Source organism: Macaca fascicularis, chromosome 4 (assembly GCF_037993035.2).
Source record: "Macaca fascicularis isolate 582-1 chromosome 4, T2T-MFA8v1.1".
In the NCBI taxonomy this organism is placed as follows: Eukaryota; Metazoa; Chordata; class Mammalia; order Primates; family Cercopithecidae; genus Macaca; species Macaca fascicularis.
The window spans coordinates 148,125,049-148,141,698 of record NC_088378.1 but is presented as its reverse complement, the minus strand read 5'-3'; the positions used below and the strand labels follow the sequence as shown (position 1 = coordinate 148,141,698).

General features: G+C 41.5%; 1 protein-coding gene across 1 annotated transcript; it reads right to left on the bottom strand.

Moving 5' to 3' along the window:
* Positions 1–10,940: 10,940 nt before the first annotated feature.
* Positions 10,941–15,082, bottom strand: ARMH2 (armadillo like helical domain containing 2). Its single transcript, XM_045390573.3, has 2 exons — positions 14,653–15,082; positions 10,941–11,463 (listed from the first exon to the last, which is right to left on the bottom strand). The coding sequence occupies exons 1-2, from the start codon at positions 14,948–14,950 to the stop codon at positions 11,036–11,038; spliced, it is 726 nt and encodes a 241-aa protein (XP_045246508.1). The 5' UTR covers positions 14,951–15,082; the 3' UTR covers positions 10,941–11,035.
* Between the last annotated feature and the right edge of the window lie 1,568 nt (positions 15,083–16,650).

Below are 16,650 nucleotides of genomic sequence, written 5' to 3'. Positions count from 1 at the left end.
CCTCAAGCTTTTGAAAGGATTGTTTGAGGTAAGTATCCTTACAGAACCTTAATTTTCTCTCTTTTTTTTTTTTTTTTTTTTTGAGACAGGGTCTCACTCTGTCACCCAGGCGGGAGTACAGGGGTGCAATCTCAGCTCACTTCAGCCTCCACCTGCTGGGCGCAAGTGATCTTCCTATTTTAGCCTCCCAAGTAGCTGAGACTACAGGTGCGTGCCACCACACCCGGCTAATTTTCTGTATAGACGGGGTTTCGCCACGTTGCCCAGGCTAGTCTTGAATTCCTGGCATCAAGCGATCCGCCTGCTTCATCCTTCAAAGTGTTGGGATTATAGGCGTGAGCCACTGCACCTGGCCTTAATTTTCTTTAATACTGAGATAAAGCCTGCCTCACAGTGTTATCATGAAGATTAAAACCTTTAGTGTCTGGACTAAGTGCCTTAAAAATGGAAGCTATTATTAATCTATAACAACATTGTCCAGTAGAACTTATTGGGATGATGAGAATATCTGCTGTACAGTATGGTAGCCATTCCTGTGTGGCTGTTTAGCACTTGAAGTGTGGCTAGTGTGAATGAGGTATGGACATTTTGATTTAAGTCACTACAAGAAGCTAGTGGCAGTTACGTTATTGTGGCTCTGTATGTTTCAGGTTTGGATCACTAGCCTAAAGATAGAATTAAAGAATAGGTGAATTAATTTTAAAAAAGGAATTGAAGAATATTCTGGATTAGAGCACGAGGAGACTCAGCTGAGAGGCCTTTAGCATGCTTAAGAAAGAAAATAGGTAAGTAGAATAGGGACTCGGCAAATAGAAAGTAATTTTGTAAAATGCCAGGATTTGATGGTGTGGAGCAAAAGGAGAGGGAATTGAAGGGGATTAAAAAACTAAGGTAGTAGCTAAAACCATAAAACTTCTAGAAGATTATATAGAAAATTCTTAGTGACTTTGGGTTTGGCAGAGAGTTCTCAAAATAGGAAACAAAAAAGCATAAACTTTAAATTTAACTTTGTAAATTTTAAAAACTTTCTGAAAGACAAGCAAATGAAAAGGCAAGAGCAGACTGGGGGAACATATTTGTAGAACATAGCCAACAAAGTATTTGTATCTGTAAAGAACTGGGATATATATGAGATGGAAAATAAGTGCATGAAAAGATGCTTAATGTAATGCTCAACATTAGTCATCAAGGAAGTGCAAATTAAATGACAACCAGGTAACTGCTACATACCTTTCAGAATGTTTTAAGTTTGAAAAATAAAAACTATATCAAGTGTTAAGGATGTGAAGCATCTGAAACCCTCCTGCAGTGGTGGTGGCAATGTTAAATGCTACAACTGCTGTAGAAAAGCTGAACAATTCCTTGAAAGTTATACATACACATTTTATATGACTCAGCCATTCCACCCCTGGTTATTTACCCAAGAGAAACGAAAGCATATGTCCACATGAGGAGTAGCTCGCACATTTTCATAGCTTTATTTGTAATAGCCAAAACATCCATTGGTAACTGAGTGGATAAATTATGGTATAACCATACAGTGGAATACTATTTAGCGATAAAAAGGGGACAAAAGGCTGGGCCTGGTGGCTCACACCTGTAATCCCAGCACTTTGGGAGGCCGAGGCGGGCGGATCATGAGGTCAGGAGATTGAGACCATCCTGGCTAACGCAGTGAAACCCTGTCTCTAATAATACTAAAAAATACAAAAAATTAGCCAGGCCTGGTGGCAGGCACCTGTAGTCCCAGCTACTCAGCAGGCTGAGGCAGGAGAATGGCATGAACCTGGGAGGCAGAGCTCGCAGTGAGCCGAGATTGCGCCACTGCACTCCAGCCTGGGGGACAAAGCGAGACTCTGTCTCAAAAAAAAAGGGGATTAAAAATTGGTACACACCACATGGATGAATCTCAATGTTGTGTGACAGAAGCCAGGTAAATACATACTGTATGCTTCCATTTATTTAAAATCACAAAACTACAAAGTATAATGAGAAAGCAGATTAGTAGTTGCCTAGGGGTCATATAGGGGCTCATTTTGGGGACATATTTTAAGCTTCTCGTCCCTGGGAACTGACCCTAGTGATGGAGAATTTGTAGGAATTTCCTGTGGAAGGTGAGTCTGATTTTTAATTAGGTATCAAATGTTAGTATAACATGTCAGCCAGGTGTGATGGCTTACGCCTGTAATCCCTACACTTTGGGAGGCTGAGGCAGGCGGATCACTTGAGGCCAGGAGTTTGAGACCAGCCTGGCTAACATGGCAAAATGCTGTGTCTACTAAAAATACAAAAGATTAGTTAGGCATGGTGGCGCACACTTGTAGTCACAGCTTTTCGGGAGGCTGAGGCACAAGAATTGCTTGAACGTGGGAGGCAGAGGTTTTAGTGAGCCTAGATTGCGCCATTGCATTCCAGCCTTGGTGACAGGGTGAGGGTCTGTCTCAAAAAATAAAGCAAAGAAAACCATGTCAATGAAAATACCTTGGAGAAGGGGTCAGGGAGCCTGGCCAGTTAGAACAAGTTCTTTGAAGTTGGTTTAATAACATGCAATCGAGCTTCCTTAAGGAAATGGCAAATGGATAAGAATCCGTTGGAAAAACAGTATGCATGAAGTCTGGATTAGACTGAACTAATTCGCCAATATGTTTTACAAGGCTAGCATAACTGATAGCAATATTTGAGGACGGACCAGCTGGGTACGGTGGCTCATGCCTGTAATCCCAGCACTTTGGGAGGCCCAGGTGGGTGGATCACTTGAGGTCAGGAATTCGAGACCAGCCTGACAAACATGGTGAAAACCTGTCTCTACTAAAAATACAAAATTAGCCAGGCGTGGTGGTGCACACCTGTAGTCCCAGCTATTTGGGAGGACGAGGCAGGAGAATCACTTGAACCCAGGAGGCAGAGGATGCAGTGAGCCGAGGTTGCGTCTTTGCACTCCAGCCTGGGCAACAAGAGCAAAACCTCATCTCAAAAAAAAAAAAAAAAAGATTATGAGGATGGACCATAAGGTTGGAGTGGGGGAGTCTAGAGCCCTATTAATACAGATTGAAAAATCATACATAAAATGGGAAGTCTACTAAAAGATAAAATGATGACCAAGTTAGGGTTTATCTCAGGAATGCAAGACTGCTACAATATTAGTAAACATGAAGTTCTTTATATTAAAGGAGAAAAAGCATATCCTCTTCATAGATGGTAAAATAGCATTGAAAAAATCCAACACCCTTTCTCGTAAAAACTCTTGGTAAGCTAGGAAAATAAAATTTTAACCTGAAAGAAACTACGCTACCCATGTTTAACATAATGCTTAATGGTGAAGCTTTGGATTTAGTTTCAAGGTCAAGAGTAGAAAAGGATGGACCACAATTATTTCCAATTCTTTTGGAGGTTGATGCAATAAGACCAAATGAAGGATAATTGTAGGAAGGCAAGAGAAAAGCTAATCCAAGAGCAGCTAGAAATGAATTTTAAGACTACACCATAGGTAACATATCTCCCCCAAATAAACAGAAGTGGTATTAGAAGAAAGAATACATTCTAGTGAGCCAAAAAGCAACAAACGTCCACCACACTGCCTTAGGGCCCTTGTACTTTTGGTTTGTTTAGAAAATTTCTTTGTCTGACCCACACCCTTCAAGATATTTCAGTTGACTTTTAGGTTGTGACTAACTAGGTTGTTAGGTCAACCAAGAAGGATAAGAATTGGTGTATACATATCTGAGCTCCTTGGGACCTCTGGATGAAATAACTCTTACGGTGTATGTGTTGTGTGTTTACCAGATGGTTTCCCAGCAGGATTAAGCTTCCGTTTACCTACAGTGGCAGCTTTCTTCATACTACATCTTTTGTTGGCTTTCTTCCCTTCCCTATTGCTAGTTCCTGAGATCACCTCCCAAATAATATCTCAAATTCTTAAGCAAATCCTCTGATTTGCTTCTAGGAAAACTCAAATGTTGGGAGAGATAAACTTAGAAGGGACAGCAAAGGAAAACAAAATCACTGTTGTTAAAGCTTTGGTAAGCCAGTTTAAAATTCAAAGTTTAGAGTAAAAATGCTTCAGCTCAAATCTGAATCTTGTATCTTACTTCCTTCAACTTAAAGGGGTTCCAGATACCAAAAAGGAATTTAAGTAGAACATATTATTAGATTACCTTATAAGCTAATCTTCTGTAGATAAAATGTTAACCAAAATTTCTCTAAACATTGTCACAGAGAGGCCTTCAGCAATTTCTGGTTAAACATGTCAATTGAACAGAGCCATTTAATTTCGGTCTTTCTGAAACCTTATTAAAATGACAGTAAGCTGTAAAAAACATAATCCTGTGCTGACAAAGCAGAGTCAACAGAAAGTGAGGCAAAAGTCACAATGCAGGGAACAGAATAAAACAAAAGCAAATGATGTAAGTATGGCTGAGCAATCCCATTTCTGGAAACTTATTCAACAGATATACTCACACATGTGAAATCACACATATTTAAGGTTATTCGTTACAACTTTGAAATATCAAAATATTGGAAATAACCTAAATGTTCATCAGTATAGGACTGGTTATATAAATTACAGTTCACCCTTGAACAAGGCAGCCATTAGGGAAGCCAACATCTGTACAGTTGAAAATCTGCATATAAATTTTTCTTTTTTTCTTTTTCTTTTTTTTTTTTTTGAGACGGGGTCTCACTCTGTTGCCCAGGCTGGAGTGCAGTGGCGCGATCTCAGCTCACTGCAAGCTCTGCCTCCCAGGTTCACGCCATTCTCCTGCCTCAGCCTCCCGCGTAGCTGGGACTACAGGCACCTGCCACCACGCCCGGCTCATTTTTTGTATTTTTGTAGTAGAGACAGGGTTTCACCGTGTTAGCCAGGATGGTGTCGGTCTCCTGACCTCGTGATCCACCCGCCTCCGCCTCCCAAAGTGCTGGGATTACAGGCTTGAGCCACTGCGCCCCACTTTTTTTTTTTTTTGAGATGGAGTCTGGCGCTGTCACCCAGGCTGGAGTGCAGTGGCGCCATCTCTACTCACTGAAACCTCCGCCTCCTGGGTTCAAGAGATTCTCCTGCCTCAGCCTCCAGAGTACCTGTGACTACAAGCGTGTGCCACCATGCCTGGTTAATCAAAATTTTCTTTGGCAATCTTCTGCTTTTAAAATTTAGATAAATTTTCTTTTTTCTTTTTTTGAGATGGAGTCTGGCTCTATCACCCAGGTTTGAATGCAGTGGCGTGATCTTGGCTCACTGCAACCTCCGCCTCTGGGTTCAAGTGATTCTCCTGTCTCAGCCTCCCGAGTAGCTGGGATTACAGGCACACACCACCATGCCTGGCTAATTTTTGTATTTTTAGGAGAGACGTCAGTTTCACCATGTTGGCCAAGCTGGTGTTGAACTCCCGGACTCAGGTGATCTGCCCACCTAAGCCTCCCAAAGTGCCGGGATTACAGGTGTGAGCCACCACAACCGACCTAGATAAATTTTCTGCTTTGAAATTATTATTGTTATTTGAGGCAGGGTGTCACTCTGTCACCTGGAGTGCAGTGGCACAATTTTGGCTCACTACAACCTCTGCCTCCTGGGTTCAAGCGATCCTCCTGCCTCAGCCTCCCAAGTAGCTGGGACTATAAGCACACACCATCACACCTGGCTGATTTTATTTTTTGTAGAGGTGTCTCACTATGTTGCCCAGACTGGTCTCGAACTCCTAGATTCAAGCAATCCTCCCATCTAGGCCTCTCAAAGTGTTAGGATTACAGGCATGAGCCCCACCCCACCCCGTTGAAATTAGTTTTTATTTGAGGCAAGGTCTTATGTTTTTTAGGCTGGGTTCAAGTGATCCACCTGCTTCAGTCTTACAGATAGCTGGGATTACAGGCATGCCACTATGCTCAGCCTTGCATATAATTTTTTGCTCTCTCAAAACTTAATTATCAGCCTAATGTTGACTGGAAGCCTTGCTGATAATATAAACAGTTGATTAACACATATTTTGTATGTTATAGGTATTATATCCTTTGTCCTTTTTTTTTTTTGAGACGGAGTCTTGCTCTGTTTCCCAGGCTGGAGCACAGTGGCGCGATCCGCAACCTCCGCCTCCCGGGTTCAAGCGATTCTCCTGCCTCAGCCTCCTGAGTAGCTGGGACTACAGGCACATGCCACCATGCCTGGCTAATTTTTTGTATTTTCAGTAGAGATGGGGTTTCACTATGTTGGCCAGGATGGTCTCAAACTCCTGACCTCATGATCCAACCTCCTCAGCCTCCCAAAGTGCTGGAATTACAGGTGTGAGCCACCGCACCTGGCCTATATCCTGTGTTCTTATAAAGTAAAGTAGAGAAAAGAATTAAGCAGATCATAAAGAAGAGAAAATATTTTTTACTATTCATTAAGCAGAAGTGGTTCATCATAAGAGTCTTCATCCTCATCATCTTCACATTGAGTAGGCTGAAGAGGAGTCTCTGTGGCAGACTTGCTGTCTCGGGTGGCCGAGGCAGAAGAAAATCTTCATATAAGTGGACCTGAGCAGTTCAAACCCATATTGTTCAAGGTCAACTGTATAGTACAGTCATACAATGAAATACTCTGAAGCAGTAGAAAAGAATCAAACTCTTTAAGATGTAGAACCAAGTGTGAAATAAATTATGTATGTCTAGAATGCTAGTATATGTTAAAACAAAGACGAAGAAAGGGATAAATGTATATTTTCTCGTATAGAGATAGAATACTTCTGGAAAGATACAGAAGAAGCTACTTCTTCTTTTTGTCCTTACATGAGTTTGTATGTTTTAATTGGTTGCATGTATGCTTCTTTTCCATATCTAATATTTCTTCAGCTCCAATAGCTGCAACACTCCTGGTTTTAGTGGAGATGAGGGACTTACCTGATTAGTGACTTTGGGAAGAACAAACCTTATGTGCTTGCCTCAGCTCTTCCCTTCTTCGTCTGGGGAGTGAGGGCTTGCACAGAGCACTGATGATGTTCTCAGCTGCTTCTCTTGGTTTAGGGACGGGCTGAACTTAAATTATTAATCAAGTGAAGAATAAAGACATCATTGGACATGCAAATGCTCAAAACATTTACCTCCCCTTCATTCTTTCTCAGGAAACTACTGAAAAACTTTCAAATTAAAATGTTGGAATGAACCAGAAAAAGGGAAGAGATAGTATATAGGAAACAGGCTTCAAGATGAGAGGGGTAATGGGGGGTCCTGGATGTTGAAGGGAACCCCTAAAATACTGTATTTGTTAGCTATAGGGCAGGCCCAGATTGGAGCAAGAAGATGGTGGAGCTGGAGCTGACAGTTACTCAATGCATGATTGTATTGAGAGATGTTAGACATATAGAGGAAAGTGTGGGAATAAAGTAGTGATAGGTATTCAGAAAACTAAGTTAAAAATAAACTCCACCTGGGCGCGGTGGCTCATGCCTGTAATCCCAGCACTTTGGGAGGTGGAGGCGGGTGGATCGCGAGGTCAGGAGTTTGAGATCAGCCTGGCCAATATGATGAAACCCCGTCTCTATTAACAATACGAAAAAATTAGCCAGGCGTGGTGGCGCATGCCTGTAGTCCCAGCTGCTTGGGAGGCTGAGATAGGAGAATCATTTGAACCTGGGAGGCGGAGGTTGCAGTGAGCCGAAATCATGTCACTGCTCTCCAGGCTGGGTGACAGTGCGAGACTCCATCTCAAAAACAAAACAAAACAAAAGAACTCCAAAGAAAACAGTTGTGGAAAGAAGGAAGTGTAATCACAGTATCCTGTATGACTTAGCCTTGAAAAATACGGAATTAATCATATTGCGTTTTAATTAATTAATTAATTTATAACAGAGCTGGGTCTTGCTATGTTACCCAAGCTAGCCTCAAGCAGTCTTCCCACCTCAGCTTCCCAAAGTGCTGGGATTACAGGTGTGAGCCACTGTGCCCAGCTCTCATATTTTTTAAATCAACAATTGTGACATAATTACATCGAGAGGAAGAGGAAGGCAGGTGGAGGTAGGCAAGATGAGTGTTAGAGTGCCAAATTCCATCTGTCCTATTCAGAAGGAAGAACAAAAATCTCCAAAATTGAAAAAAAAAGAAAAGACAAGAATTAACAATGTATATAAATTATTTAGAAATATGGAGGTAAACAAATACCAGAAGAAACAACTGAAAGAATTCAGATGGTTCCCTCTGGGAGTGTAAATGAGGAGGGGACTCAGGGGCTGCTGTTTCTCACTAGAGGCCTCGCATTAATTTGACTTTTTAAACTGTGTACGTGCATTTCTTTGAAATAAAAACTTAATTTTAAAAGCATTAAAAGGCTGAATGTGGTGGCTGACGCCTGTAATCCCAAAACTATGGGAGGCCAAGGCAGGAGGGAATGCTTCAGCCTGGGAGTTCGAGATCAGCCTGGGCAAAATAGCAAGACTCCATCTCTCTTTTAAAAACGTGTGTGTAAACTTTTCACATATCTATATACACACACACATATATACACATATATGAAAAAGAAATTGGCAGGGCATAGTGGCTTGCACCTGTAATTCTAGCTCCATGAGAGGCTGAGGCAGGAGGATTGTTTGAGCCCAGGAGTTCAAGGTTATGTATGATTTATGCCTCCAAATTTTCAGAGGCTGATAACAAAACTCTGGTCTCCTATTTAGCCAGCTCTACGTGTATTAAACTCTTTCTCTATTGCAATTCCCCTGTCTTGATAAGGTTCATAGCTCAGTGGCATGAGCTATGATTGCACCACTGCACTCCAGCCCGGATGAAAGAGTAAGAGGCTATCTCAAAATAAATAAATAAATAAATAAAATTAATGAAAAAAAAAAAAAAGTAATTCCTGACAGTAATTCAGTATCTAAATGGAACTTCCAGTTTCCAACCCTTAATCTATTCCTATCAACTAGATCTAGTTGAGAAACTCTACATTCCACACTTCACAAAACCACAAAGAATGGAAATGCTCAGCAGAACATAGCTTTTTCTGGTCTAAGATCTGAGAAAATTCCCCTCCAGATCCTTCTTAAGGAAACCCCATCTGATGATGTGATTAGCATCCTCCACAACATTGCTGTCCCAAATACAAGTGAGGATCACGAATCTATGTTACTTTTTTTTTTTTAATAGCCCCCTCTGTGTCTAACACTATAGCACAGCTCAGTCAAAGCAAGTCTGTGAAAGATAAAAGTACATAATTCAATGTTATGGTTGCAACTGAAGCTAGGGAGGCTAGATTCTCTAACTGTAGTTAGAGAATCAGGTACATATCCCTTAGGCACTTTTCTGCCAATATTATTTTTTCGAATAAAATTTTTGATGAGGTTGGTTAACACACATAGAGTGCAGGTATTCTGTTGCAGATTAGTAGACAGAGAGAATAACATCTTTTTATGAAAATCTAAGAGCCTACCTAACTTTAGTCATTGGAACACATGTGCTCCATCTCCATCCAGACGTTCGTGCCAGTGGAGTTGCGGGGCTGCTGCAGGTGGAGGTAGGCAAGAAGAGTGCCAATTCCAGTGCTAACTCAGTCAGCCCTATGTGCAACCACATCATGCTCTGATAGCTCGAGAACCACCTCAAAAGCACCGCCACCGGAGGTTCTGTACTGAAATAGGGCTGAAAGGATTCAGGTGGGTCAATAGTGCCTGCTGAAGGAGTTGGCTGTGGGTGGGGCTAGGATTTGGCTTTTCTGGGTGCCTTGGTTTAATGTCATCTAATAACTCCCAAAGTGCACCATTGCTCCTAACAGTTATATACATGATGCATCTTCTGATGAATTTCAATTTTATGAAATTAATTTTTATGAGGTCTTTTTTAACTTTTAATAATTTTTTTTTTTTTTTACCACACAGAAGCATATGGTTAAAATAAAATACCAGCATATATTTTTTTCCAATGGGAAATCAATTATAAAATACATATTTTTAATCAACTTCAAAAAAGATATATTAGAAAATAAGAGTTTCATGATTTAATGGTAGACATTGAGGATATACATTCTCTCTCCTTTGTATAATAGGTGGCAAAAAATAATATTCCAGTTCTGTAATTTTACAAGCGTTCATGTAACTGCCCCATGAGTTCTTCTTGCTCTTTGCCCAGACAGAGCAGATTTATCAAGACAGGGGAACTGCAATAGAGAAAGATTTCAATACACATAGAGCTGGCTAAATGGGAGACCGGAGTTTTAATATTACTCAAATCAGCCTCTCTGAAAATTTGGAGGCTGGGGTTTTTTAAGGATAGCTTTGTGGGCAGGGGGCTAGGGAATGGGGAATGCCGATTGGTTCTGTTGGGGATGAAATCATAGGAGGCTGGAACTTGTCCTCTTGTGCTGAGTCAGTTGCTGGTTGGTGACCATAAGATCAAAAGAACCAGCTTGGCAGTCTGGGTGGTGCCAGCTGATCCATCAGAATGCAGGATCTGAAAAATACCTCAAATACTAACCTTAGGTTTTTCAATACTAATCTGTAGTTGCAACTGGGGAGGTTGGAATCTGGTGGCCTCTGGCTGCATGACTCCTGAGCCATAATTTCCAATCTGTGGCTAATGTGTTAGTTTTATAGAAGCAGTCTGGTCCCCAAGCAAGGAGGGAGTTTGTTTCAGGGAAGAGTCTAGGTAATCATCTTTGTTTCATAAACTATGAACTAAATTCTTCCCAAAGTTAGTTTGGCCTATGCCCAGGAATGAACAAGGGCAGCTTAGAGGTTAGAAGCAAGGTGGTGTCAGGTCAGCTTTCTTTTGCTGTTAGATTTTTCTCATTTGTGCAAAGGTGGTTTCATTCATATTCCCCATTGTATCTAACTGCGTGCTTTAACATCTTTATTTCCCAATGGGAAAGAATACACTCATGAACAAGCTCAATGGGCTGTCTCTATGAGGTATTTTAAACAGCATTGTTTTTCTGAAGTTGAATTATTGCCGTTAACTGTATGAAAATCTATACAGAACTCTTCAACTACAAAGGAAAACATCGATTTTTATTGTTTATTTCAGTTGTCCAGGGTAATACAATGGCACAGAGAGCTGCAACATGTAACTGGACTTAGAGAAACTAACTCCTGTGAAAACCAATTAGGAAATACAGCACTTCTGCAAAATTCTCTGTCCATCCAGACCAATTCTCAGCAGCCAACATTTGCAAATGGTATTTTAGAGCACTGTGCTCTTTAAGCTCCTTGACGTAAGACAAGTTATTGCATGTCATGACAGAGAGAACGTAACAGGTCCAAAATTTAAGGAGGAGGTAGCTGTTTATTTCACTTTTGATAGTAGACTCGAATCTGCCTTCAAAGAAACTAACGAGAATAGGAATAAATTGCAGACTTTGGGCTCTTTTCTGGCTGACAGGGTTTAAGTAACACCAACATGCCACACTCTGGAGCAGCAGGATCTTTATTTTTGGTGCCACCTCCTCATCTTGCAACAAGTGAGCCACTTCTTTCATGTACTCAGCTGCAAATTTCCCAGCAGGTGGTCCTCCTGTAAAACAAACATTTGCATTTCCAGAAGTGTTTGGTGTATCTAGTAGCTAATAACACTTTGAATGCTCCTATATGTTCATATTCTTGTTGCCCTATGGAGGATACTTTGGATACTTTGAATTTTCCTGTCTGTTTCCGTCACCTCCCATGCTGCTGCCATGAAGACAAGAAAGTGTGTGTTGATAAGCAAACAGTGATATGAAAAGCCTGGGAAGGTGTCTGCTTGCTGGTCTCCTCCCTGGTGCCTTTAAGCAAGCACCCAGGAGTGAGTATTGAGTGAATATTTCTTTCTTTCCTTTTTTTTTTTTTTTTTTTTGAGACAGAGTTTTGCTCTTTTTGCCCAGGCTGGAGTGTAATGGCACGATCTCAGCTCACAGCAACCTCCACTTCCCACTTCCCAGGTTCAAGCGATTCTCCTACATCAGCCTCTCAAGTAGCTCGTATTATAGGCGTGCACTACCACGCCCAGCTAATTTTTTGTATTTTTAGTAGAGACAGGGTTTCACCATGTTGATCAGCTGGTCTCGAACTCCCGACCTCAGGTGATCCGCCCGCCTTGACTTCCCAAAGTGCTGGGATTACAGGCGTGAGCCACTGTGCCCGGCCAAGAGTGAGTATTTCAAGGTGAATAAAACCTGGCTGTGTTCGCTTAGCAAATATCCCTCGTGGTCTCATTCTGGATTATCTGCCTTTAGTACTGGTGGGGAAAAAAAAGAAGGATCCCAGAGCATTAGTGCCAAGAGCAAATTGAAAGATTGAGCAGCACTTTCAGGGACTGACTGGCAGGAGGGAGGTTTTCCTGAGTTTTTGTTCGTTGCTGTCCTGTTCCCCTTACACATTTCTTGCCTCAACTCTTTTGCAGCTATGGGACTAACACGACCTTACAAGATTTTTCTTGTTTAGCCACTGACCCAGCCTGGCCCTAGACTCTACTTTCACCATACACCTGAGCCCCAGTGCAAATCTCAAACTCCAACAAGGTACTAGCCAAGACGACACAGAATGAAGACTTTTTAGGTGGTGAGGAGTAGCTGACAAAGCTGCTCGGATTCTTGCCACTGGAGGTTTTTTTTTTTTTTTTTTTTTCTGAGACAGGGTCTCACTCTATTGTACAGGCTAGAGTGCAGTGACGTGATCTCAGCTCACTGCAACCTCCATCTCCTGGGTTCAAGAGATTCTACTGCCTCAGCCTCTCGAGTAGCTGGAATTACAGGAACGTGCTACCACACCCGGCTAATTTTTGTAGTTTTAGTACAGATGAGGTTTCATCATGTCGGCCAGGCTTGTTTTGAACTCCTGACTTCAGGTGATCCACCCATCTCCGCCTCCCAAAGTGCTGGGATTGCAGGTATAGCCACCACGCTCGGCGCCACTGGAGTTTTGATCCCACTTGGATTTCTCTTACTTGTTCTCCACAGTTCCATGGTCCTAGGAATATTCTATTCAACATTAAAGCTTTACCTGAAGCCTAGGCAGAGGCCTTTTCTCTAGCTTCCTACCAGAACAGCTAAGGCTAAATACCATCAAATTAAGGAATTCTGATCCTTTTATAATTAGCTAGATCTTCCCACAAATGGTGAAGATAGCTACACAGGAAACTCACCCCACGCCATGTTGGGGGAGCCCTTGGCCCCCACTCAGATGGGTGCATCTCCTATGTTTCCTGTCTCCTTTCTAACTCTGTGCCAGTGGTTCCCAGCCATTCTGGCAACAAGGACTCCTTTCACTGTTTTCTTTCGTGAACTCCATTCTTTGAAAGATTTAGTCTATCAGACTACATCTAAGTAATTCATCTTCCCACTTAAAACTCAGTCTAAGGGCTGGGCGTGGTGGCTCATGCCTGTAATCCCAGCACTTTGGGAGGCCGAAGTGGGCGGACCATCTGAGATCAGGAGTTTGAGACCAGCCTGGCCAACATGCTGAAACCCCGTCTCTACTAAAAATACAAAAAATTAGCTGGGCGTGGTGGCGGGCACCTGTAATCCCAGCTACTAGGGAGGCTGAGGCAGGAGAATGGCGTGAACCCTGGAGGAGTAGGTTGTTGCGATGAGCCGAGGTCGCGCCACTGCATTCAAGCCTGGACAACAAGATTCAAACTCCATCTCAAAATAATAATAATAATAATAATAATAATAATAGGCCGGGCGCGGTGGCTCATGCCTGTAATCCCAGCACTTTGGGAGGCCGAGGTGGGCGGATCACGAGGTCAAGAGATCAAGACCATCCTGGCCTACACTGCGAAACCCCGTCTCTACTAAAAATACAAAAAAAAAAACAACCCCCAAAAAAACAAATTAGCCAGGCATGGTGGCAGCTGCCTGTAATCCCAGCTACTTGGGACACTGAGGCAGGAGAATCACTTGAACCCAGGAGGCGGAGGTTGCAGTGAGTCGAGCGCCATTGCACTCCAGCCTGGGCAAAAAGAGCAAAACTCTGTCTAAAAAAAAAAAAAGACAAAAAATGAAACAAAACAAAACAAAACTAATAATAATAAACATAATCAAAGACTCTTATAGCCACCAGCCAGAGCTTCTTGTTAGGAAATGTGTTATTGAGGACAATCTATAAAATCTCATTACACATCCTAAAATTTATCAATTAGAAAAAAATGGAGTGAGTTTGGACTTGATGATTATTAGAGCAATGTGTGTTCAAACAGTTACCACTTTATTTTCCACTTTGCTTTCTAGCCAAGTATACATTAATTGTTGTCTGTCACTAATGCCCCTATTGGCTTACCTAGTAAGTATCTTAAGAGTATTAAGTTTTTATTGATTTTTCTAAGACATTTACTGTACAATGCATAAAATAAAAAGTAAAATATCAGGTAGTTTTACTCTGCATTGGAATCATATCACTAGGTTGAAATTATATCAAATCATTGTAGTCTTTGATTTTTTAAAATGTTAATGAGAAGTTTGATAGGCAGTTTAGTACATATATATTTTAATTAATAAAAATGGGAGACATTTAATTAGTAGTTTATTTGATGGGCACATTCTTTTAAAACATGAGATCCTTGAGGATAAAATAATTAGTAATATTTTTGGCACAAGGACAAAAAAATTTCATCCAATGAAATGTTATCAGAATTTTAAGATTACAGCTAAGAAAAATTACTAAACTACAGCGTTATAAAATGAGTGTCATGAAACACTCATTTTAGTACAGCCAGTTAGATCAGTACCTGTGAAGGCCAGCAGTCCAATTTTCTGGGCAGCTTGAGCTCTCCTCTCAATGGGTAGGGATTCATTCATCAACACTTGACCAAGTACAACAATTTTTTCCTTATGAAAATAAGTCTCAGTTGAAGGGATTTTTTTTTCCTTCTTCTTAACAAAAAAGCCCTTAACAATGGCACAGCAGTATTTCCGGAAATGCCGACACAGCCCCGCAAAATACCCATACATCTTAACCCAAATTTGCCTACAAGAAAATCGGCTGTTAGCCATTGTGGAAAAAGGCCAATGGTCCTTCAGGTGCATCACTGGCAGTCACAGGAGTTCACAATCAAGAACTCTGGAATACATCACTTAGCAACACTGTGGAATGGAATATACAAATCAGGGAAAGCAATAGATGCCTAAATTCTTCAGCTTGTCATTGAAGGCCTTCTACTATTTGGACTAAACCAATTTTACTTTCATTTCTCCGGTGTACAAAACCTCAACTTAAACTTGTTTCCCCTAATGCACATGAATCTCACTATTGTCTTTGAACCTTTGCTCAGGCAGGGTATATTTGGAACTTGCCCATTCTAGTCTGATTATTCCAACATGTATTTTGCTTCTTTCCATCAACCTTTCATAGTATTGTTACCTCTTTTGCTTGTTTGCTACCCAAAGAGAGTTCTCTACATCATAGATTTATCTTATTTTGCTGAGAAAATAGAGCAATGAAAAGACACCTTGCGTAACTCTTACCAGTGCATTCACCCACCTATCTGCATCTACGGTCCCCATAGACTCTGACTTTCCTCCTGTTACTATGGATACTCTCTCTGTTTGTGCAGTAGATGTCAATCAGTTCCTCTCACCTCAAGAATGTTGCTCTACAATTCTCTTATCTTGGTAATTTTTCCATCTCAACTGGACCCTTTGCATTATCAACAAACACGCTATACTTTTTTTCTCATTACAGAAAGAAAACTCTCTTGACTTCATTTACTTTCTCCCCGCAGTGACTGCACATTCACTTCCCCGCTCCCCTTTACAGTACAGCTCTTTAAAGAGCTGCTATACTCCCCATCTCCAGTCTTTCTCATTCTTTCTTACATGAATTCCAAATAAGATTTCAACCCCATGACTCCACTGACATTGCCTGTTAGGGTCATTGAATTGTCAGTCTTTGACATTTGACACTCCTTTCTCTCTGAAACACATTTCATCCAGCTTCTAAGATATCACACTCCTAATTTTTCTCCTCCTGGCCACTCATCATTTTCCTTTACTGGTTCCTCTTCTTCTTTATGACCTCTAAATATTAGAGGCCCCAAGGTTCATCAGTCTTTGTATGTGTTCTTTTTTTTTTCTTTTTCTTTTTTTTTTCTTTTGAGACTAGGTCTCTCTGTCCCCCAGGCTGGAGTGCAGTGGCATGATCTTGGCCCACTGTAGCCTCGACCTCCTGGGCTCAGGTGATCCCCCTACCTCAGCCTTATGAGTATCTGGGAACCACAGGTGCACACCACCATGACCAGCTAATTTTTCTGTAGAGATGAGGTTTTGCCATGTTGCCCAGGCTGGTCTTGAACTCCTGGGCTCAAACAATCCGCCCACCTAGGCTTCCTAAATGCTGGGATTACAGGCGTGCCACCATGCCTGGCCCTTTTTCTTTATCTATACTTTCAAGATAAACCAGTTTATGGCTTTAACTATTACCCATATGCTGAAGACTCCCAATTATATATATTATGTATATAGTATATTAATTATATGTATATATAATTTTTTTTTGAGACATGTTGCCCTGTTTCCCAGGCTGGAGTGCAGTGGCCCAATCATAGCTCATTGCGGCCTTGATCTCCTGGGCTCAAGTGATCCTCCTGCCTCAACTTCCTGAGTAGCAGGGACAATAGGCCACCACATCTAGCAAGTTTTAAATTTTTTTTTTTTTAAGAAATGGGGGTCTCACTATGTTGTCCAGTCTGTTTTGAACTCCTAGCTTCAAGCAATCCTCCCACCTTGGC